General features: G+C 38.0%; 1 protein-coding gene across 5 annotated transcripts in view; it reads right to left on the bottom strand.

The window, feature by feature from the left end:
* The window catches only part of ctnna2 (catenin (cadherin-associated protein), alpha 2), a 341963-nt gene that overhangs the window by 226250 nt on the left and 91816 nt on the right, over positions 1 to 23897 (bottom strand). For 3 of the 5 annotated variants that reach the window (XM_026171094.1, XM_026171091.1, XM_026171090.1), the window contains one exon: positions 14213 to 14416. In XM_026171094.1, the coding sequence (XP_026026879.1) occupies positions 14213 to 14416 (204 nt within the window). Of the gene's footprint in view, positions 1 to 72; positions 1534 to 5516; positions 6044 to 14212; positions 14417 to 23897 lie in introns of those variants that run through there. The other 2 variants (XM_026171093.1, XM_026171092.1) reach the window with 2 other exon arrangements.

Here is a 23897-nt window from a genome sequence, read left to right as displayed (position 1 = left end):
CTCAATAAACACTTTCATGAGGAGTTTAAGCGTTAGTCACTCATTTTGTGTCATATTGGAAAAAAAACAAACACACCTGGTACTTTTTGTTTAAATGTTTATTTAAATAAAATGTTGGCTTTTCTATATGTTAGAAAGGAGGATTATCCATGTATGAAGGTCATTCTGTGCATTTTTTTATATTTTAATAGCACATTTCATTAACTGCATTAAAATATCTGTATTAATTGTTTCATTATATGGATGTCTAATGTCTCCTTGCACACAAGGGTGGCTGACACGTCATGTCAGATAAAAACAGGAAGGCCACTGCAGACATGATAAGTACTGAATTCACTATTCTATGACAATTACATGATCACATTTTGCTCAGTAAGTGTTTAAAAACCTACAGCGTGATCATTGATCACACGTCATCCTCATCATTCTACATCTGTCTCTTTTGGAAAATATTAATATAAAACATTTCTTACACACAAAGCTGTGAATTCAAAGACTATTTCTAAGACTTTTGAGTCCAAGGACAATAACTCGAACCAGAAAATTGCACAATTTCAACAAATACCATCACAGGAGGGAATATAAGTTATAAGTATATATAAGTTTGCCTCGATGGCCAGCACAGTCTGAAGCTGAAGGAAAAAGCACCTGTGGGAGTCTGTGGAATGACTGGAGGTTGTAAACATAAATTCATGGCCAAATCAGCAGAAGCTGCACTGCACTGAGTCAGCATTGTATATACCTGACCTTAATGAAAGCATTGCATACCTTATGTAAAGCACTTTGAAGGCAAAAAACCTTTTCATGACTCACCTCTTCATCAAAGATTATTTATTTTTATTATACATACATGCGTTTGTTTTGCACTATATTATAATTTCAAAAATGGGCAAAGAAAGACAACATGTGAAACAAATGATGCTGGAACCAAGCATGACTTGTTGTGCAACAGGATTGAAGAGCGACTGCTCATAGCTTCAGCAAAATTGTTTGTCTTTTGTATATAAAGCGCAGAACAAATTAACATAGCAAATCTTCAACTATAGCTCTGTTGTATGTTTGGCAAAGTGCTACAGTTATTTTTTTGATGGAGATCCTTCTTCTTAGACTGCGTGGGCTGCTTGGTGCAGGGACTCTTTTAGAGATTTGGTCCATCTGCAGGGAGGTGGCCTTGTTATCACAATGGACGACATTCGCTGCGGGTTAGCTGCTTCAGCTGTCTCCAACTCAAGCTCAGAAAGAAGGGGTGGGAACAAACATGTCCTCTGGGTGTCCTAAGGGCTTTAAATAAACTAACAGTTTTTACCTAGATGTTCAGGCCAGTCTCCTACAGGGGCTACATCTTCGAGCCAGGCTTCAACAGCTGAGAAAGCTAAGTTGCTCGAAGTAAGTGGTTTGTTGGAGCACAGTGGATTGCGGTTTGTCGTATGGCGCATTAGGTGTTGACAGATGGGAGGCAGAGCATGGGACACTGTAGGGAACCAGTGATTTATAGCTAGGTCTAGGACATCTAATGTGGTGTAAGTGCTGAGTCTGAAGGGACCGTGATGAGAGGACAATTGGAAAAAGGGAAGGAATAAACAAAGGAAATAAGTAAAAAGAGGACATAGGTGAGAAGTTACTGTCATGGCAAAATCTGGCAAGGTTTTAACAAGGAAATCAGGTGCTTATCAAAGGTCCACAACCTAGTAAGTCAACATTTCAACAGTACTCATGAACTCAATAATATAACTTAAAGTACTGGGTGTGCACAGCTCTGTGTATCAGATGAATCTGTCCTTTCACAGCACAATCAGATCCTCATGGCACACATCTCTACAGGTGTGCTGAATGCAGATGGTTTTGTATGAAACCCCACTGTGCTGTGTGAAACAGATTAAGTTATTTTATCACCAGCAGAGGTGTGGTAATTACTGTACATTTATGTGCTGCTGATTATTGTCAAAAGCTATGGTGTGCGTCTGATCTTAAGACAATGGAAAGCCAGTTATTTAATTGTTAGTCTTGGAGAGGGAGAAATTAAACAGAAATTTCATGCTGATTAAAGTGCTCATGACTGAAGTAGTGCTGTGAAAATATGTTGGTTTTTTTAAACATTCTGTTAAAAACTTTTTTAATAGAAAGTACCGTGCAAAAGTCTTAAGCCACCCCTCATTTTTTTTTATATTTTTCTTCCAAAGAACCTGATGTAACTTTTTTTTATGATCTTTAGAAATAGTTCTTCAGGATTTCTGAGGAGAGGTTTTCTTTAAACATTAGGTCATTTTGACCTAATGACTGACTGACCATCTGAAAGTGGTCAGTCATTGCACTTGACCACTTTCAGATGAATGTTTGTTGTATAAAAAAACAACAACAAAACCCCAAACAGAATGTAACAGGAAACACACACAGTGGAACACTATCAGCCATGGATTGACCTCACATAGACCGCACATGTTTTCAATCAATCAGCTGCAGCTACGGATGGGTATCGAAAACCGGTTCTTGTTGAGAACCGGTTCCCACTGTTTCAATTCCTTGGAATTGTTTGCCATTTTTGCAAAGGATTCCCTTATCGATTCCAGTCGCCCCGAATGACGTCACCACATTGCAGAGCATCATTTACCTGGCAGGAAACACGTCGCCTCAAAACTTTAATTATACTTTACGAGAACGGATGACACAAGGGCAACTTGCAATACTTGCTAAGTAGATATTTTATTTAAGGGAGGAAACACTACGAATATGCAAAAGCATTTGCATATTTGTTTGTGGTCAAAGGCTTGCACCCATTTGACACAGCAGATGCCCCCGATTTTCGCTAAGTGAATGTGATTAATTGTAGGCAGGGACATTATTGGATATTCTTGTCTAATTGCTACAGAATAATTTATGTTATACTTTGTTATTGCTACAGACGAATATTTATTTTATTGTTTTACATTTACAATTTTTTTCCTAGGGACCCTGTGACACCCCATTGAAGAGCCGTAGGCTGTGGATCTCTTAAGATCTCACTGTTGGGTTTGTAAGGCCATGTTACTCCTAAATTTCTATCTTGTTCAAAGAGAAGAATAAAATCGTTAAACAGAATCGAAAATGGAATCGGAATCATGAAAATCTTATCAATACCCATCCCTAGCTGCAGCATTTCCCAATTTAATAGCCAAATGTAAAGAAATGGTGGCATAAGAGTTTGTTATTTGAATAAAAGATTCCAAATTTTATTGTTTTGTCATTTAACAACAGAGTGTTTGTAGCATCATAAAAATTAAATAGAAAACCAGAATCAAAACAAGAAAAGGCACTAATACTAAGCAGGAAAAAAGAATGAGAGAAACAAAATAATGTTCTTGTACTTTGTGTAGAAGCTTAAAACCGAACAGTCTTTGAAGATAAAGTAGTGTCATCAGACACATGGGCATTAAATTGTTAAAAATGAGGAAATCAAAAGGGAGACTTGGTGGTGTTATGACCAAATAAGGATTAATGAAATTAAAAGCAAACAGAGAGAAAGAAATGTGGTGCAATTCCCTATAGGGTTCATCATGAACAATGTTTTTCCAGCTCCTTTTGTGCTATAACTTTGTGAAAAACATACAGGAATTATATCGATTTACACTGCATGTACACTTTGTGTTTACGGTGATAGTGATAGATCCGATGGTTTGCTATTAATTCACAGTCAATGCTGTGTTGAGTACATAGAGCAGCGTCTACAAAAACTAAGTGTAAGTTAATATTCAAGCAACAAACCCCCAAAATCTGACCTAGTCCCCCAGCAGAAAATTCTGGTACACTATTAAGACTTAAAGTGTGCTGAGCTAAATTCACTCCCCTTGCATTTGTTGCAGCTGTATTTACAGCAAGCTGAAGATTTTAGAAAAAAAAAAGAGCACCTCAGAGAAGCAAAAGAACAAACTTTGCTGAAACACGTTTCATTATAATCACACTGTGTGATTTCATTAAGTAAGAAAACAAACTTTAAAAATGGTGACCCTGTGGTCGGGTCAGGATCCTTATGCCCTGAACAGGTTCAAATCCTGGCAGCCTCAGCCATTTGGTGCGTGTTATTCCCCTGGTCTCTTTGCCCCATTTCCTGTCTCTCTTCACACCAACTGTCAAATGAAGGCTTAACATGCAAAAGCACATATTTTTTGTAAGGAAGTTTGTGGACTGATGGCTGAGTGTTGAGCTACTCAGCCATCAGTTGCCAACGCTGATGGCCGAGCATCTAGCCAGACTGACACTTTTCATCTGAGACAAAATGGTCTGAGGTCGAAACTGCAGTATTACAAGGCCACAGGGTACAAAATCACACTAGAAACCATTTTGGGGGTTCGGCAATGTTTTGTTTTTCTCTTTTCCAAACCTGTCTTATATATCACCAGTAGATAAAGTGTAGCAAAATACTGTTGGCACCATTTATCCATGAAAATAGACAGTTGCAGAAACAGGAAAGCATTAAAGTTTGTATTTGGCAGTGCCCTCTAAAACAGAAAAAAGATAGAAAAAAAGATTTTTTTTTTTTGGACTTTCCAAAATGCACTTTTTTCTTTTTCTCTTAGCCCAGAGGCTCAGTGACCACACCTTCCCCAAACACCTTTGTGCGCTCATTGATCTGTAAATTGTCTTCCCTTTATTTTAATCGTTGTTCTAACGCTATCACACTCTCATCTTCACTTTAAGACAGTGACAGGTAAAGGAAGGAAAGGATATTATCTGTGTGTATGTAATCGGTTACGCAATTGTTGACTGAGCATTCTACATGGCAACTCCCGGCGGAGCCGTATGAGCAAGACGGCCATCAGTCTCACGTTAATGATCGTCCTACCTCACATCTCCCGTTTAGTTTTATGTGCCACATCCAGCTAACTGTGACATTTGTGTGCTTGCTATCACACTCCCTAAATCCTTCTCTCTGCTGCTCACCGTTTTGTCGAGTTGCCCCCTGTTCACCTGCCATGGCTTCTAGCTATGGCTATATTCTGCCCAGGCTCCCTTGACCCAGGCTGGCAATGCATTACTCCCCAGATCAATTGATAGATTGGCCCTGTCTGAGCTGCCGTAACTAAATCAGCTGCTCCTGATGATTCAGCACCAGCAAGGGAGCCGGGCCTGCTGTCACCAATCACAGATCACCAGCAGCTGAGACAGGTATGGACATTCTCCTGTCACTTGAACCTAATTTATTGCCAGCTACCACATTGATTAACCTTGTGCTGTGGTTGAAGCTTCCAATAAAAATTTGTGTGTTGTGAGGCAGAGGCAATACGTGGGAGATTGTATGAAAAGGAGGAGGAAACATAAAGGCAACTGGATGTTTACATTACTTCAACAAACTTTGAACAAAAGGAAACACTACACCGCCAGGAGCAGGTGGGTGGCTTTTGTTCCATTAGGCAATTTGTTTCATCATGAAAATAAAGTCTTTGAGAACCAAGAAACTTTTGATGTACAAGTGCTCCTTATTTGTTTATATGTATACACACACACACACACACACACACACACACACACACACACACACACACACACACACACACACACACACACACACACAATAAAAAGTGTGGTCACCTACAAACCAAACTTATCCACAGACTTCTGACTTCACCTTAAAACTGAATCTGTTATATGTGAAGCTGCTTTAATGTGATGACTCACAGATCCTATGGTGTCCAAGTGCTGCCAGCTGCCACTAAAAGCTGTTTTTATTTATATATGTTTGACTCAACTTAGCGAACGTGTAAGGCAAATCGAACCTAAAGCTGCAGTTCAGGTTTGCATTCAGTTACTTGTTTCTTTTCCCCTCCCTGCCCTCTGCCATTTCCACTGACTGTCTTGTCATATTCAGGCACTTCCATCTGCCCTGTGGTAACCCTGAGCCTTCCTGCCTTTCCAGGTCACCTGATTTCCCACACCTACATGGATCGCCATTTTCCCTTGGCCTGCACCAACTGTTTCTTGTAGCTCTGTAACCTTGAATGCCATTTGTGGCCTCCTGCATCTTTTTGGACCCTGCCTGTTGCTGATCTCTACCTGCCATCTGACATGCCATCTGAAAAAGGAAAAAAAAGATTTTTCCATTCCAAGCAATGAATGTTACTGCCTTATGGTATAGGTTCATATAATCAGTCATGAAAAGTGGCCTGTTTTAATACGGCTCTGAAACAATTAACGCTTTTTCATTTACACTTAATTCCTAACACTTAATTATTTTACACGAGAAAAATAAGAACAATTTTATTTAGTAAATCACAACTTTGTAAATCTTACAAATCTTACAGTATAACATAAATATAATAGTGTTTGATATTTATGGTCTATATAGGTTAAATGTGGCAGATTCACATACCTGCCTCTGCCTTTTACAAATACCTTCAAACATTTCAACTGTTTGATCAGTGTTGCTCGGTCATGTGCTTAAATTCTGAGTCTAATGCCATGCATGAAAGACTACTGAATGGCTTCCCTAGAACAGGCTGTTGATGAGCTTTAAAGGGCCTCAGGTGATGATTTCTTACTCAAGGGAATGAAAGTTAATTCCTTAGAGAGAACTCTTTTGCTTTTTGTAATCAAATACATCAAAATCTAAATTTAATATAAGTCTTAGCAAAGCTTCACTTTTAATTTAATTCATTTGACAAATTTGCACCTTTTTAAGAGCCCCAATCTTTATTAAATAATGCACTTTATAAGCAGAGCTAAAGTAACATCGTCATCAATGTTCAGTCTTAGCTCAGCTGTTGATTTAACCTCATTGTGGATGCTGAGCAGAGAAATGGAGGCATTTTGTTCTTTGTGTCTCTATGATTTACTCTGTGCTCGTGCTAGGACAGCCAGGGGCTGTCAACAATCTCCCAGCTGTACCCTCTAAAACACAACTCATGGGGCTAATGAACCAAGGCACAATTACTTTAGCAAAAAGCTGCTTTGCCTTAAGAGGGGGAGAGGGCATCTTGAGTGTTCATAAACACTCACTTGATTATAGTTTCTTCAAGTGTAAATAAAACAAGACAATCACTGTGGGTATAACAATACATTGTGAGAAACAAAAGCACTGATGATAATAATAATAATATAATAATAATAATAATAATAATAATTATTATTATTATTATTATTGTTGTTGTTGTTGTTGTTGTTGTTGTTGTTGTTGTTGTTGTTGTTGTTGTTGTTGTTATTATTATTATTATTATTATTATTATTATTATTATTATAAATCCTACCAGTGGCTGGACAAAGCTGGACTTAAAGACTGCATAGAGGCACTAATCAGAGCAGAACAGGAACAAGCTCTGAGTACAAGATCCATAGAGACTGGGGTCTATCACATCAGGCAAGACCCCAGGTTCCTGGTCACATCTGTGCCAAGTATGGCCTGGAAGTCCAGTGGTCAAAATGGGAGACGCCACCTAGGGTGGTCGAGAATGACCGAGCTAAGATCCTGTGGGACTAGACGTTGTGATACTGAATGACAGTAACATCAGGAAGTAGGAACACGAGAAGATTGAGAAGCACCAAGGGCTCAGAGACGAGCTGGAGAAGATGTGGAGGCTGAAGGTAACAGTGGTCCCAGTAGTAATCTGAGGACTTGGTGCAGGCCCAAGCTAGGCGAGTAGCTCTGATCTCTGTCCAGAAGAGCGGAGTCCTAGGAACAGGTAAAATACTGCGCAGGACCCTCAAGCTCCCAGGCCTCTAGTAACACTACCAACACTATGACAACAATAACTTTAAGTACACGCTACTGTTAAATGGCATACCACAGTGTGTATATTATATATATATATATATATGTAATAGTTTGATCCACGTATGATGCTTCTAGTAGCCCCTGATCATATTCACATGTGGAGGATTGAAGGTTTATTAAGCCTGCTTGTTGATCAGTGGCCACTTCTAAATTTAGGGTGTTTTTTGATCTGCACTGTTAAAATACTTATTTTACAGATTAAAATGTGCTGTGATTTCAGTACTTTTCTTTTTCATTTATGTCCATGTCAGCTGCCCTGTGGTCAGCTAAATGCTCTGCCGTTCACTGAGCACAGATACACAGTAGATGCAGAAGGCGATGACTTTGTCACTTAAGGGGCAATAGTGAGTTACTGTAGTGTCTAATCTTCCATCAGTCTAACATGAAAGGAAGATACAGTAGAGCTGTCTAGAGAGCGCATTTATCTTTTATACAGCCTGTGATTTTGACCACTTGTCAATCATGTTGAAGAAGTCATTTAGTGGATGAAATAGAATATGTAACAATGGTGGAAACACTTGGAAGGGATAGACAGAGGAGTCAGACAGCTAGGATTTGCTTTTTTTTAGTCTAGCAAAGACCACTGCAATCTTTGTCTGGCCTCCAGAATCCGAACTAACCTGGTCCCTGCAATCCATCCACACAGCTTCCAAACCTACCTGTGTAAATAGAATTAAAGTTGACAGTTTTATGGCTAATAGATCTGTTTCTTACTGATTTATTTACTGTCTCATTCAATATGGAAACAACATTATGTTTAATTAACACATCATGCTTAAAGTGGTCTAAATATCTCATATACAGAGATATTAACAGAGACACACCGCTACTTCAATTTTCTTCAAACCTTACTACAAATTTTTTTAAGAAGTCAAAGGCAATAGTTAAACACAACTAAAAAAACATAACAGTTTTGGCTTCGACATCAATTCAAGGACATTTTACCCAGGAGACACATACTGTACTGCAATTATCCTATTAAAACCACAGAGGAACTCTGATGTAATAACGACCATTATTAGATCCCCATTGTTTTTAGACAATGACCACGAATGCCACAACAAACATATTATATTAGCTGCACAGTAGGAAAGGCGATACTGTTTGGATCAATAGACACTTGCAGGCTGCTCATTGGTCACAAAGGGCACAATGATTCAAACACTGGCACCAGTCTGAGCAGGTAACACACACATGAAAGTCACTCAATTGTCACTGACATGGCATTCTGATCTGTGAATACAACTACACTAAATAATAATGCAGATTTTTGGTTGTTTTTCCATACGGTAAATATTCCTCACTTTCTTTAAGGAGACAGCCTTGAGAACTGATCACAGCCTGGCCTAGATTGTTAGAGTAGTGAATGGGATGTTCAGCATCTCAGTCCTTTTTTGGTGAATTCCAGTACTTCACACAGTCTTGTTCCCAGGAGCAGTACGATCGTTTACTTTAAATTACAACCTCATTTTTGAAATCCTGCAGCTTTCATTTGAAAAGAAACTAATGCTTCACAAAACTACCTCTGAATAACTGAAAAGAAAGGGCAGAGTATTGTTCCTTGTATCATATTAAGTACTAGCAGTATAACTAGGTAATGGTAACCCCCAAGCTGCCTTTTTTCACAGATGGTTATATGACTGTAGGCTATAATGACCGATGTTGACTCTAAGAGCCATTTTTAGTAGGTCACATGGGTATAATGCCATCATTTCTAACACAGCAATAACTCACAAGCAGTCTCGGCAAACTAGGGATTATCTAAAAAGTCATGCTGGCCTAGTAAATGTCCCAATTACAAATATATGGTCTCTATGATTTATGACAAAGACTGCCAAGTTCATTAGATCTCAATACCAATATTACACTGTCATTAGCTTCTTTTAAAAAGAATGAATGACAACGTTTTAATTTCTTTCAGTTCCGCTCTTAATTTTTTGACTGTTGAGTTGGTAGCAATAATGTGACCATACAGACGAAGAAACAGATTAAAGCCTGACACTGAAACGCAGAAAAAGTCTTGTGAGTGACAGTAAAATCCTTTGCATTCTGAAGAAAGACCTCTTTGCGACTGCAGAGCAAGTCACCAACAAAGATAGGATACTGCGATGCCATGGGTTAGTGACGTTCAACCATCATTGACTGGAAACTGGTTTGCAAATATTTCTAAAATATAATTTGGTTTGATTTCACATTCACTACTATATGTTAAGAAAAGCTACATCACTAGGGCTGCCACGATTAGTCGACTATCAAAATCGTCGACGACTGATTTAATAGTCGACGCGTCGGTTGAAGCTTTGTAAGATCCCAAAAGACACAGGAATAAGTAGCAGGATTTAAGAGTGTAATAACGGACTGAAACAGAAGATGGCAGCACTGCATGTACAAGGATGCCAGCTGCCGTTAAACCCCGAAGAAGAGGTAGCTCTGTCTCAGGATTCATAGCGCGGCCCAGCTCAGTTTCCAACAATGGCGGCAGCTAGTTAGTTTTAATATTACTCTTATTATTCTTTCTGGGTCACAAAATAAACGTTTAACATATTTTCAGGCGAGAATGTAGCTGTGTAAACCTCAAATATCTGCTCAGTTTATCAAGACCACATATTTTCAAAAGCTTTCCGACGTTTTCGGAGACGTCTGTTACCCACAAGCTCGATAGCTAGCCGGGGGCAAGGCAGGGCTCACTAGAGCCCGTGAGCTCTACAGAGGGTTGTGCGGTCAGCTGAGCGCACCATCCGCTCCGAGCTCCCTGACCTGCACTCAATCTACAGCAGGCGGTGCTGGACCAAGGCCAGGAAGATCGTGAAGGACCTCAGCCATCCCAACAACAGACTGTTCTCTCTGTTGAGGTCAGGAAAGCGATTCCGCTCCCTGAAGACCAACACAGAGAGACTGAGGAGGAGCTTCTTCCCGCAGGCGATACGGTCTCTCAATCACACCACCACACAGTACTGACCCACACATACAGTTCTTACACACACTGGACATTCTGGACATTGTTTCACTTCATTACTTAAATCACGCTGCTGTTATTGTGTATATGCTGCTGTTATTGTGTATATATTTATTTATATTTCTTCATACATTCTTATATAGTTCTATATTGTGTATTTTGTTGTACAGTTATTTTATTTTCAACTTTAATTTATATATTTTATCTTATTCTCCCAGTTAAATTTACCCTTCATTCTAATTTGTGTTGTACAGTTATTTCATTTTTAACCTTAATTTATATTTTATTCCTTCCTAGTTAAATTTACCCTTTTTAATTTTTCATATTTATTTCCTATCTTATTCATAGCCTTTTCCTTTTTTGTTTTCTTTAGGTCACGAGCAGTTGTCCAAGCATTTCACTACATATCGTACTGTGTATGACTGTGTACGTGACAAATAAAATTTGAATTTGATTTGAATTTGAATTTGAGAACACCGCACTCCCGGCAAATCGTTTTCAAACGCACCGCCGTCTTTCGCTACTCAGGTTAAAGATGATATATAAGTCACTTAGATAACTTAAAAATGTTATTGTTTGGCTTTTTTTCAGTATTTTATTTGTTCCTGAGTAAATCGGTTTGGCTGAGATTAAAGTTATAGTTTTTACACAGCTGAATAAACGTCAAGCAGACAGCTGATTATCAGAAGTGTGAGATGCTCGAGAATATACTCCGGTGTCCCATTATATTTTAGATAGCAAGGAGTTTATTAAACTTCACCGAAACAATCTGCAAATTTCAATAAAAATTTAATAAACTATCATCTTGTCTTTATTTTTAGTTAGCACATACCTTAAACACTTAAAGCTTTAAGCTAATGATAGTTATAAAAGAGCAGATGCATTATTATTATGCATCTGCTCAGCATACGTTTTACGCCCAATGGATGCATGATCTGATTAGTCGACTAATCGCAAAAATAATCGGTGACTAGTCGACTATCAAAATAAGCGTTTGTGGCAGCCCTATACACCACCCATACAAGTTTTTCCACATTAATGCAAACCTTAAATTAAATGTGAGACTAATGCTCCTTTAATATAGTTGCTTAATTTAATCATTTATTTTAAAGTGAATGTGCTAGAGTGCAGATCAGGAATTAGCACAGTGTAAATGCAAAGTGGAGGGGGGAGAGAAAAAAAAACAATGAATGTCTGAATGCAGCTCTGCAGACAGATTCAGGAATAACTCGACTGTGTAAAACACACTTGGATTTAACATGATAAAAAGAGATCAGACATTTAATAGATTTGACATTGAAAGTTTCAAAAATCTTATGGGCTGCCATTTAATGGCAAAGTCTTCCAAGAACTTATTCATGTGTGCAAGGTCAATGACAGAGTATCCAAGGGCACCTACTATTTCCCTTATGTAGACACAGCTCACATGGCTCACTGTGCACAAAAGGGTGGGCTGAAGAAGAATATAAATCGGATATGTGTGATGATTAATCATTGTCTTGGTCAGCCTCATAACCTTTAAACAGTTGTGCCAGTCACAGTGTTGCATGAGAAATGGCTCACTAAATGGAGAGAAAAATTCCAGATGAGCTTCTCCAAGGATGAAAATACTACTGTTAACCTCAGGGTTTAGAGCCACAGTATGCAGACCGATGACTTACACACTCAGTATACAGTAAATATTCAGAGATTGATAACATAACCCTTAGTTTTAAGCTGTAAAGGCAAACATTTGTGAAAACCTTACTTTTTTGGCCTCACATTGTTGGATACATGACCATTATTATATGTTCAGTTAGTACTCTGATGTAGGGCATATGCTTTCCAACCACCATACAATATGTCCCAAAATACAGTACTTTTGTACACCCAGCTTGTTTTCTTAATGCTGCAGTCACACTAGGGAAAACTATGACTGTGATCATGTGCAACGAACTTGCAGTCTCACAGTCTCAATGGTTCCTTGAAAGACAGCGACATGATGTGTGATCATTACATTTAGTCATCATTTTCAAAGTGACTTTGGTAAATCAAGAAGTATGAAATAAAAGGGCAGTAAGACAGAGTCAGCCTGAAATTGAATGGGTTCAAGTTGCCTATTACATGCTATCTGTTTGTGATAGCATGAGTGATTAATTATGATGCACCGCAAAATCTGTTGCCTTCCACAGATAGAAAAAAAGAATCACATTAAACAGGAATTAACATTCACCGCCTGTTTTCAGGCTCTAGCCAGAACCTCAACAGCAACAAAAATCCTGAAACTCCTCCACAAATAGTGACATGCTTGCTGGAAGTTGCCAAATAACATTCACACTCACAGCCTTATTTCTGTATAGACATATATAGAATACAACTATCTGACAATCAGTTGAGTCCCCTACAGCAAAGAGACCCATCACAGCTGAGTTGCTCTCGTTGGTGTAGACTGCCACAGAGTGATTGCTTTTTTATATGTATATAAATGAGAAAGCAATCATTAACAAACCTTTGGGAGTCTTTTCTTAGTTGTCGCTCTTTCAGGGTATTGAATGCTCAACCTTTGGGTGACATGATTGCTGGTTCAACAGGTTGCAATCAGTCACCAAATGTGAAAACTTCAATGCAATCACCTGGCAACCACCGATTTATTCCAATTGTAAGGAGGTCGCAGTCCTATTTTTACTCTAGGGCGACTGAGCCATGATTTTCATTACTTTTAACTATATTTAGGTACAAATCCTCAAAGCGATGATAGTTTCATCACTCGTAAACATGCAGTTGTGCATTTCTGTCATTTAGTCACTTTCCATTACCTGATGGAAATGCAAAGTTATCAAAAGAGTGATATGTGCTGAAAATAGACCTGATCCTCAAGTCATCTATTCTCAGCACGTCAAAGAGCAGACTTTCACCCACACCTCGCCTCGCATAGTCTCATCTCCTCTCACCTTTGAGTCTACTTGCAATGCTCTGGGAATGAAAGCACCAAAGGCATGAGGGATGGGCAAAGAGCAATTGAAGGTAAGAATATTGCCAACATACTGTTAACGTAGCTTGCAGCAGTCTTTGGACTGCCGTGAAATATAGAGATATACAGGCTGTTGCCTTCATTTACCATCAAGGCACTTCAATTTTATTTTTATAGCCCAAAGCCCCCTTTGGGCTATATAAGGTGTACAGCTATAAGGGGGCTTTACAAGGTGTACACCTTGCAAGACCTCTATCCCTAGGACCTCAAATCAAACAAGGAAAAAGTCTATTAAACCTCTTCAAACAGAGAAAAATGCAATAGCAACAAACAATACATCCCTCCTTTAGGACAGAGAGATTTATGCAAGAAATATCTCCAGAAATAGAGAGAAGTGTTTACTTCTAAATAAAATGTCAGCTTTACCAAGAAAAGCCAAAGATTAATAACAAGGCCTGTTTTTATTAGCACAGAAGTTTTCACTGATGTATGTGAAACAGGTGCGCACACACTAATGAACGCAGTTGCAATTCAGTTGTGAAAATAAAGCAATAAGAGAAAAACTCACATTGTTCATGTACTCGCTCAACAAGTCTTGAAGGGCCTGTCGAACGGCGTTGCATTCAGCCACGATCCGTTCACGACGGTCATCGCGTGTGCATGAAGAGTCAGCCATTAATGCAGCGCCACTGATGATGCTCTCTAAGCGCTCCTCCAGAGACGGACGGAAGCGAGCCTCACTGAATGTCAGAGGGTCCAGGATGATCTTGTTCTGTAGGTCAGAAATGTAGAAGGTCAGGACAGTAATCCAGGCAAAACGGATAAATGACTCACCACTGGATGACCGGTTCCAGAAACTGTACCCAATGACAAATGGCAGTTCAGCTTTTAATCACAGACTAGTGTCTTTGACACAGACCCTGGGGCACAAGATCGGGATGGAGTAAGTTGAAAAGAAGAAGACAAAGAGCACCACACTGACCAGCCACTGTTCTGATTAAATCGTGTTTATCTAAATACAAAGGAAATGTTTTACCTCAAGCACAGCATCAAATTTCATGAAAGTTTACAACAAATTTAGGCCTTTGTTCATAAAAGGTTTTTCAAATATTGAGAGCACAAATAAAATGAAGCTGCATTTCTCTCATGAAAGGGAAGTATCCCCTCAAAAAGCCTCAAATTCTGGATGGGCTGCCATCATTCCAGCAACAATCAGCCACCATGACTAAGTCAGGCAAAACCAAGAATGCATAAAGAATATCTAACACAGGGTAGCTCGAGTTCATAAATTTAAAACAATACCCCACCCACATTTCTCTGAGCATAAGACTTGCTGAGGCTACCGAGGAGGTAACGAGGAGAAAGAAAAATTAGTGACCTGAACGTCAAAACCTTAGCATTTCAAAATCTTAGACTTTATCCTCGCTTTTATTATGATCACTACAGAAATAGAGCCCAGCTTTACAGTGTTGGCTACAATGTGAATAATGGAGCAATAAAGTCATTTATTTTAGCGATGCCTTATCTTGTATTGTTTAAGTATTGTTTAGTCTTTTGATCCTAAGGTGCTTTGGGTCTGCATAAAACTCAGAATTGCTTTTATTCATCATCTAAGCTTTAAATAGCTCTGATGTAATTAAATGTGACTCTGTGGTATAAATGACCAGTGTTGAGTTACAGCAAAGAGCAAAGATGCACTTTTCAGTCACTCCAAACCAGTCTGACACTGGGATAGAGTGACATGTCAAGTGGAAAACTGATAGGGAATGCTGAGTTACGGACGAGCTTCCTGTATTTCATTGATATCTGGATGGTTCTATTCTTAGTTTCTCTCTGCTTCTTTACTTTTTATTTAGTTTTTGAGGTGTTGTTTACAAAGCTAACTGCATCAGCGTTTTGTGATATCCCGATCTATATCTGGATTGGAAGCATAGTCAAATTCTTTTTTAAATGCCATCTGACTCTGAGTGAAACATAAACAAAAACACTTGAATCTAAGTCTCATTTCTCGAGGGGAGATGTGTTCATTTATTTGGAAAAAATAAACCATGTATGGCAGACAGAACTATTTGTCTGACAATGTCGCCATTATATCTTTGAAAATTTCACTATTATCAAAGGTTGCTGCTACATCTGGTACTTCAGATTAAGTTAATCAACTTTATACAGGAAAAACACCCCATATTCCTTCATCTCACTTGTGCAGTGGTTATTATGCTGACATTCATATCATATATTAGAGCTGTAAAATGAGAGGCAAGAAATGCAACAAAGCCCTATACAGTGAAGGTCTCAACATGAAAAGATGCAAAGAAGAAAATAACATGAATGGAAATTGAGAACATTCCCTGAGGACTCCAGTGAATTGTTATTCCACACATGGTGTCAGGTTGCAATTATCACTGGGAGTTGGGAATAGGCAGAGCAGAAATAGCAACAAATGCTGGGCTGACAAAGGCTGGGAGGATTTCAAGGTAATTGGCAATGGCTAAAGTCATCTTCCAGAAACTCACAAATGTGACTGATAGTCCCTAGTCCCTTAGTGAGTTTCAGTGTTACACTTTTCTTCCCCCCTTTTACCTAATAATCACTTACTCTGTTGTACTGCTTTGCTTCAAAGCCCAAAACCATCGTGTAAGTGAAAAATCTTTAGACAAGTGCGCACAATTATAAATAAATATTAATTAAAAAGTATTAGAACACAATCAAAAACTGCAAACTTAAAATCATCCAGATACAGTATTTGTTTCATCAGGAAATTCAAAAAGCTACCAGAACACAGAGGAGATTTGGTGTCTTTCTGGTACTGCATTCAGGATCAGAGTGATATGTCAAAATCTTTAAAAGTTTCACACTTCCTTGAAGAAGAATCTTGGCATCATGCTTGGTAAAATGTTTCCTTTAATTCCTCTTATGATGTAGTTATGTTAAACTCCTATAACACTGCTGACAAGTGTTGGCTCCTAATGCCTTCTGGTTTCTAAAAGGTCTGGAAAGATATAAAGGATAATACAGCAGCATTTTTATACAGAGCAGTCAGAGAGTCCTTACTGCAAGTTTTATAAAAGAAGAGTTCTTTTTTTCTTTAGTTAATTATACACCAGTCTCTTAAAGTCTGTAATTCTATGTGAATGTACCATTGCATTTGACAGTATATCAAGACCGGAGGGAACCTTATATTTGCCTCACTCACAGCGAGGCTATCGGTTTGACCCCACTTTAGGGCATGAACCAGAGACAGGGCACATGCCACATCAGCCTTTGTCAAGTGTGCCTTCCAGAACTTTCCAGTATTTGATGGCAACTGCTTTTTCAGAGATAGAAGTTCAACAAAGTCCTGAAGATACCACTGAAATGCCTCTAGATGCCACATTATAGTTCAAGGGTTGTGTAGTTGATTATTATGGTGTTTGACAAAGCTCTACCCACAGTGGCCCATGAGGGACATTAGTCATAACCCACTCTGTGATCGATTACCCTAATGAAGTGTGTCTGACTCAGAAAAAGTTCCTTATATTGTCCCACAGTGGATGCCAACTAAAACAGCTTGATAAAGACTGTGATATGTAACAGTCGCTGGCACACTTACAGTAACGCTACAAATTGTCAGCTACTACAAAAATTAGTACATGAATGTGAAGGAATTTCCATATTATACCCATACAGCAATACTTTTTCACCGTCCCCATCTGTTTAAGAAATTCTACATTCCAATATGGAAACTCTTGATTTCTTGGCTAGTTCAATAGGTATCCAATAACATTTCGTCAGTCGTGTAGCTTCTGCATGATGTAGTCCAACAGACTTTTGACACCTTCATTTGAAAGACAGTTGCACAATGTTTGCAGACTTCTGATATCTGCTAGCAATAAAAGCAATTATGTCAGCAAGTGTCACCCCTATGTGTTATCTTGAATGATCTCCAAGTCTGAGTGACTGGGGCAACTTCCAACAACAACTTATAACCACTTTTTCTTTTTTTTTCCTAGACGAGGGACTGGTGGTTACCAGGAGGTCGCCAACCAGCCTCACTGCCTGTGGCCTTACATACATATTACATTGTTTGATTGCCATCTTGGTTAAGTACCAGAAATATGATTTCATGTTGTCACTGGAAGTTAGCTAGCAAATTTAGTAATATATGCAGTCCACAACAAAATCATTACACCATTACTGAATATGAGGGTTGAGTCGCAGCTGCACAAACAGCTAAATAATAATGGTTAATATACCAAAATGCTTTTTTATTGTTTCTGTAATGGTTAATCTACCACTATGTGCAGTCTTTAATCAAAATGATATGTTTAATGCTTAAATATAATTACGTTGTTATCCATGAATATTCAGATTTACAGTTTTATGAAAAAAAGCAAAAAAATATGGTAACGTAGGTTATTAGTTTTGATTAAGGTGATAAATTACAGTTATTCACTTACACTACTGAATAGAAAAATTGTTTTAGTGGTTGAATTTTATGCTTGATTATCTCCTGCCTTCTGAAAAAATTCCAATGTACCGGCTTAAATTAGGATATAAAAATATGTGAATTCAGTATTTTATTAGCCCAATAACTAAGAATATAAGTTCTAAATTTGACCAGGTTCTTCACAGATTTTTGAGGTATTTGTATTTTCTTGTTTTTATGACAGGTAAATGTCATAATGGTAAACGGCCTGTATTTGTATTGCGCTTTACTAGTCCCTAAGGACCCCAAAGCGCTTTACACATCCAGTCATCCACCCATTCACACACACATTCACACAGTGGTGATGGTAAGCTACATTGTAGCCACAGCCACCCTGGGGCGCACTGACTGAGGTAGTCTAATAATTTTTTAAGCACTGTATATGTGTTAGATTACAGATTTCACAGTTTATAAATACTCATGCTTGCTTTGCCAGCAAGCACACAATCAAAGCTAAACGTTTATTGCTTTAGTTATATTGTCAGAAAATATTAAACACATTTTGTTCAGTTTAAGACAACACTTCTATACCTGTTCAAATTTAAGTACACAGTGTATTTAGAAAAGAAAGAAGGCACAGAAGCACACTAATTAGTTCACAGCCTATGACCGTGCAAACAGACAGTTCTGACATGAGTAAAGAGGCAAAAAAACGTTGAACCCTGATCATGTGTATTTGGCTGAATATTATTTCAACATGATTTGATATTCTTTAGTAAGCTAAACTTTATAGTGCTGAATCTTTTAAAAAAAGAAAAGAAAATAGACCTTAGTAGAGTTAAAATGTCTAACAAGATGCATCTGCTGTACTGTTGTGCAAAGAGACGATGGAAAAACATCTGAGGAAAAGTATCATATAGCTTGAAGATACGAGAGAGAAGAAAATGCAAATCCAAGTTAAAGCATTTCATCGCAGTTGATAGAGGAACGGCTACAGAGTTGTATAACCGAGAGGATTAACATTTTTTGTTTTAGCAGTCAATCTGGACAAAGTCATTTTTTGATTAAAATGTGAAAAGCATTAATCAAATAACGACAAGATAAAACCGCAGCTTTGGTATTTTATAGAAGATTGATTCCAGATTTGAAAGCTCAACTACCTGAAAGTCACTTATTTAAATTCAACCAGTATTTTCTCATCAAACAACTCACTTTTATAAAACTGCCTTTTAAACTCATAATGTGAAAAATAAATTCTTATGCATAATTATCATGCAGGTAATCAGATCAAAACACAGTAAAAAAAGAATAATTTGGAACATGCATCTGTGTGTAATTATGTTCAATCAAAAATGATCAGTTCTAACTGAAATTTAATCAAACACTGCGGCGCACAACTGCAGCCAACTGAATCACCAAATAGTGCTCATTCTGTTGGAGGCAACTCTTTCATTATAACTAAAATCACAAGTTGTGGGTACTTTTTTGTCTTGTAAAGTATTATTAAAACATTTTGAAAAGCTAAATACATATTTACAGAGCCAAAAAGTAGCTGTATTGGTTTCCCGTATTAACGTGGTACACAGAAACATACAGTATATTCAACTATTTTTCATGAAATTGTCATAGAGTGAGTATTTTAACCATTTTGCTATGATATGGCCACTTAAGTACAAATTACTTGAAGCGTTATTGGACTTAGCAATTAGTAAACCTCTGATTTTTGTTTCTTTTTTACAAAGATTCATTCATATCACATAGTGCATACTAAAAATATTTCACTTTTTGAGAGGATGCGTCTCCCCATGATCCTTGGGTACAATATGTTGTTAAGCTGAGTGGAATTTTTCCTTTTCGGTGCAATCACACTTTGCTTTGGATCATAACGTAGCCTAATTTACTCTAAAGGGGAAATATGCAACTTAATAGACCTTAAAAATAAAATATTAAAGCATCTTTTAATAACCAAGGTATGACAATCAAAGTAAAAACAGTGTAGTGACAAAGAAAACCATTTAAATTGCTGTTAAAGGAACAGTGTTTGTATGAACCATTAAGCTTGCTTTGTCCATTCTGGTTAGATTTTCACAATGAAACCTGTATGGAGCACATGCACGTGTTTGTTAAAGCTTGGACAAGACTGGAATTACTGTAAACACTGCTCAAAACTACAACAAAAACTAGTGCAAAATGGTAGAAATTCAGAATATTCAGACAACAATCTGAATCTATTCTCCATTTGTCTTGAATACATGAATATTCTGAGCCATGATGTTTACTTGGAAATACAATGAAAGAAGGCAAAAATGATTCAGGGAAAGAGGAAATAAAATTTACTACTTTCCCACACACATTTAGACGCAAGCTATTTCTCTGTGGTCAAGACATCTTGATTAATGATTGTACGCGCATCCCGCTGGTTTAATTGTGTCAAGTAAGTTTGAATATTACCAGCTACACCTGAGGGGGAATATCAAGGTTCTGCATATAATCAACTTGATTAGGGAAAAGAAATAACTTTCAGTATAATCAACATTTTTACATAATATTAACAAATTTATTTCTCTGTGGGCAATCCGCCCTTAAAATATGCCTGAAACTCATATTCAAATGCATGTTTTCTGAATGTTTATATCATTCAAGCTGTCAACTTTCCATCTTTGGTAACTCTACGCCTGACTCATTGCAAGTGTAATTTGTTCCCCCGGGTTTGCACTACTTGATATCTCATTGGTTTTCTGTTTGCTGCCTTCACAGATTCGCAGAAAAAAGTGATGCCTCAATTCACCGCAGTTCCAGTCTGCTGTTCCTGGCTTACACATATCTGCCATGGCATGTCTGGAGACAGAAGTACAAAAGTAACTCCATCCATTGTTAGCATCAAGGTAACGTTACTATGACAACCTCCGAAACACCGCATCATAAAACGGTATGACTAAAGCTTTTTTCTTTTCTTTTTTCAGGCACATTCAAGTATCGACTGAAGGTCTTTGGACAAACAAAAACCCATATGAGTCGCTTAACAGGTCCAAAAATAAAAATAAAATAAAAAAATACAAACACTAAAGCGTTGTCCTCTATTATGATCTTCGGCTGTGGCGCTCTTGATTCTTGGGCTCTGGGTACAGCATGTATTCAAAACTCAGTTAAATTGTAAGTGTGTGTCTGAATGTTTATTAAAGTAGCAGATGCACACAGACAGAGTCATAAATCATACAGTAAGGTAACATAAGAAAGCCAACGAGGATGCTCCCCTGGCTGGGCGATGGTAGCTGGAGCAGTGCCAAGGCTCTCTTGAAGTGGCCTGTGATTGTGGAACTACAGTAAGCTGTGGGGGGAAGCTGACAGTTTCTAATACTTCAATTTATCTGTGATGCTCGGGAATATTGAACGGTTCTTCTTTGACCTTGTGATCTAAAAAACTTTAGAAAAAAAACCTAATTTGTACATCATACTTTTTCTGCCAGAGGAGGGTCATTCGTCTCAAAAAATACATATTGTTTAATTTAATTAACCATTACCTTTTTAAGTGTCTTTGCTTTTTAAAAAAGCAACATTCCCCTCTGATTCCAAAACATCTAAGTGCTCTTAAGGCACTTTTTTCCCATGAGATCCCACGGAGTTAAAGTCATTAAGGCCAGTGAGCAAACGACATGTCAAATGAAGCTTTTAGAGGAAGCTCAAGCAGTCAGACAATTATCGTTCTAATTTCCTAATCACCCCAGGTCTCTGCCTCTCAGTTATTATCCAAAGAACTCACTAGGTTATGTTAATAAGGCTGTCTGTCAAACAGTGATCATCCTGGCTGAAGGGTATTTAACTACCTAACCTGTTGCATCTCTTTGCTGTCACTTAAATGCATGCCCACCGCACAGCCACGTGTCAAAAACCAAACTGTAGCGCCCCAGAGTTATGTCTGGAACAGCTTAAATTCACAAGGCTGCACTTAGACAAACAGATTTCATCCACAGGTTGCATATTAACACATATTGAGTTAATACTCTTACTGTGAACTAACTTACTACCTGTTTCATTTGTAGTGTTACCTTATAATCTTATAATCTATGACGACCTTATAATCCTTTCTACTTTTACTTTTTCTTCTTCTTTTTTTAAAATCACTGTCATACTTCCAAGTTGCCAAACAAGCAAGAGCAGGTCTGACAAATGGTTATTTGACAGAAGTGAGTGGTTATTTAAAAGAGGACGAATCCCAGGGGGTCATCAGCAAAGGCACACCTGCCATCTTCCCCTCTAATCTCACTTGATGTGTTTAGGAGATATGTGGAATCAATGTTTCTGGAAGTCATTTTTGTCCCCATTATGCTGGAAGTCCAGTAAATAAGGACATAATTAGATCTTGGTAGGTTACAGACAACCATTTTTGTTCCAAAGATATAAAAAGAAAGATTTTTTTTTTAAAAAAGAAAGAAAGAAATGGAACTGCTCTCAAAACTGATATTAATATGTGGAAACAGTTCATGCATGATTAATGATGGTGTGATTTCTTTTCCTGCAAAGTTAAAAGCTAATTGGATAATCCATAAACTCTGAATTACTTAAAATTACCTTTTAACTAATTCAGCATGCAAAGGGGTGTCTTCGATTTGCTGATCCTGGCTAGCAGGAGAAATTCACTGCACTTTATTATCATAAAAGGAAACCATTCATTTTAATTGATTAATGGCTTTGTATGCATTTACACACACTATATATTTAACTTTATTACTTTTTATCTTACAGGGCAAATTTTTTTATTTCCAAAAAAACATTCGTATGAGCTTTTTGTTGAACATATACGTGTTAGTAGTTATATCATATGCTGTCATATGTTCAACCCCCCCTCCCTTCAGAATTGCTTTAATTATTTATGGCACAGATTCAGCATGGTGCTGGAAACATTCCTCAGATATTTTGGTCCATATTTAGCTACTGCAGGTCCACGATGTGAATCTCCTGTACCACCACATCACAAAGGCGCTCTACAAGATTGAGATTTGTTGACTGTGAGAGCCTTTTGAGTACAGTGAAGCTCGTTTCAGATTATGTAAGCTTTGTGACATGTCAAATATCCTGCTGGGAGCAGATATTCAATTCAATTCAATTTTGTTTATATAGCGCCAAATCACAACAACAGTCGCCTCAAGGTGCTTTATATTGTACAGTACACTTTAGACCTGTCAGTGAGTACACTGGTCATAAACGGACAGAAATGGTCAGCAAAAATACTTCCTGTGCTTTAGTGCATAGTTGGCACTAAAGGGCCAAAAGTGTTCCTGGAAATTATCGCCAACACCATCACACCACCAGCAGCCTGACCTGTTTATTCAATGAAGGATGAATTCATGTGATTTACACCAAATTCTGACACTACAATCTGAATGCCGCAGCAGAAATCGAGGCCATGAAATACTCAGATCAGCCCGTTTGGTACCAACAACCATGCAACATTCAAAGTCTCTTAAATCACCTTATGTCTCCATTCCATGCTCAGTTTGAATGTCAGCAGGTCATCTTGACCATGTCTACTAAATGCATTACCAGAGCAGGTAAATAACAGAAGCCTCGCAAAAAAAAAACCATGATAACGGCTATTCAGTTGACATTGATACCAGTCTTCAGGTTTCACGTCCCTTAGAGAGTCTTATTGTTGAAAGTAGTGATTATGTCTGCTTTCTAACAAAAGCAAACAAAACAAATACCAATAAAGTACAGGGACAACAACTGCACATCAATCAGCCTGCTGCGATTCGCAGAGGCTACAATAGTGCTTGAGGAGCAGAGACAATTAACTGACCTCTAGCCCAGTCTTAGCAAGTCTGTGTTACCCATAATATCTTGTTACAGA

The sequence above is a fragment of the Astatotilapia calliptera genome, chromosome 6 (genome assembly GCF_900246225.1).
Source record: "Astatotilapia calliptera chromosome 6, fAstCal1.2, whole genome shotgun sequence".
NCBI classification, from domain to species: Eukaryota; Metazoa; Chordata; class Actinopteri; order Cichliformes; family Cichlidae; genus Astatotilapia; species Astatotilapia calliptera.
This window is presented reverse-complemented; position numbering and strand designations above follow the sequence as displayed.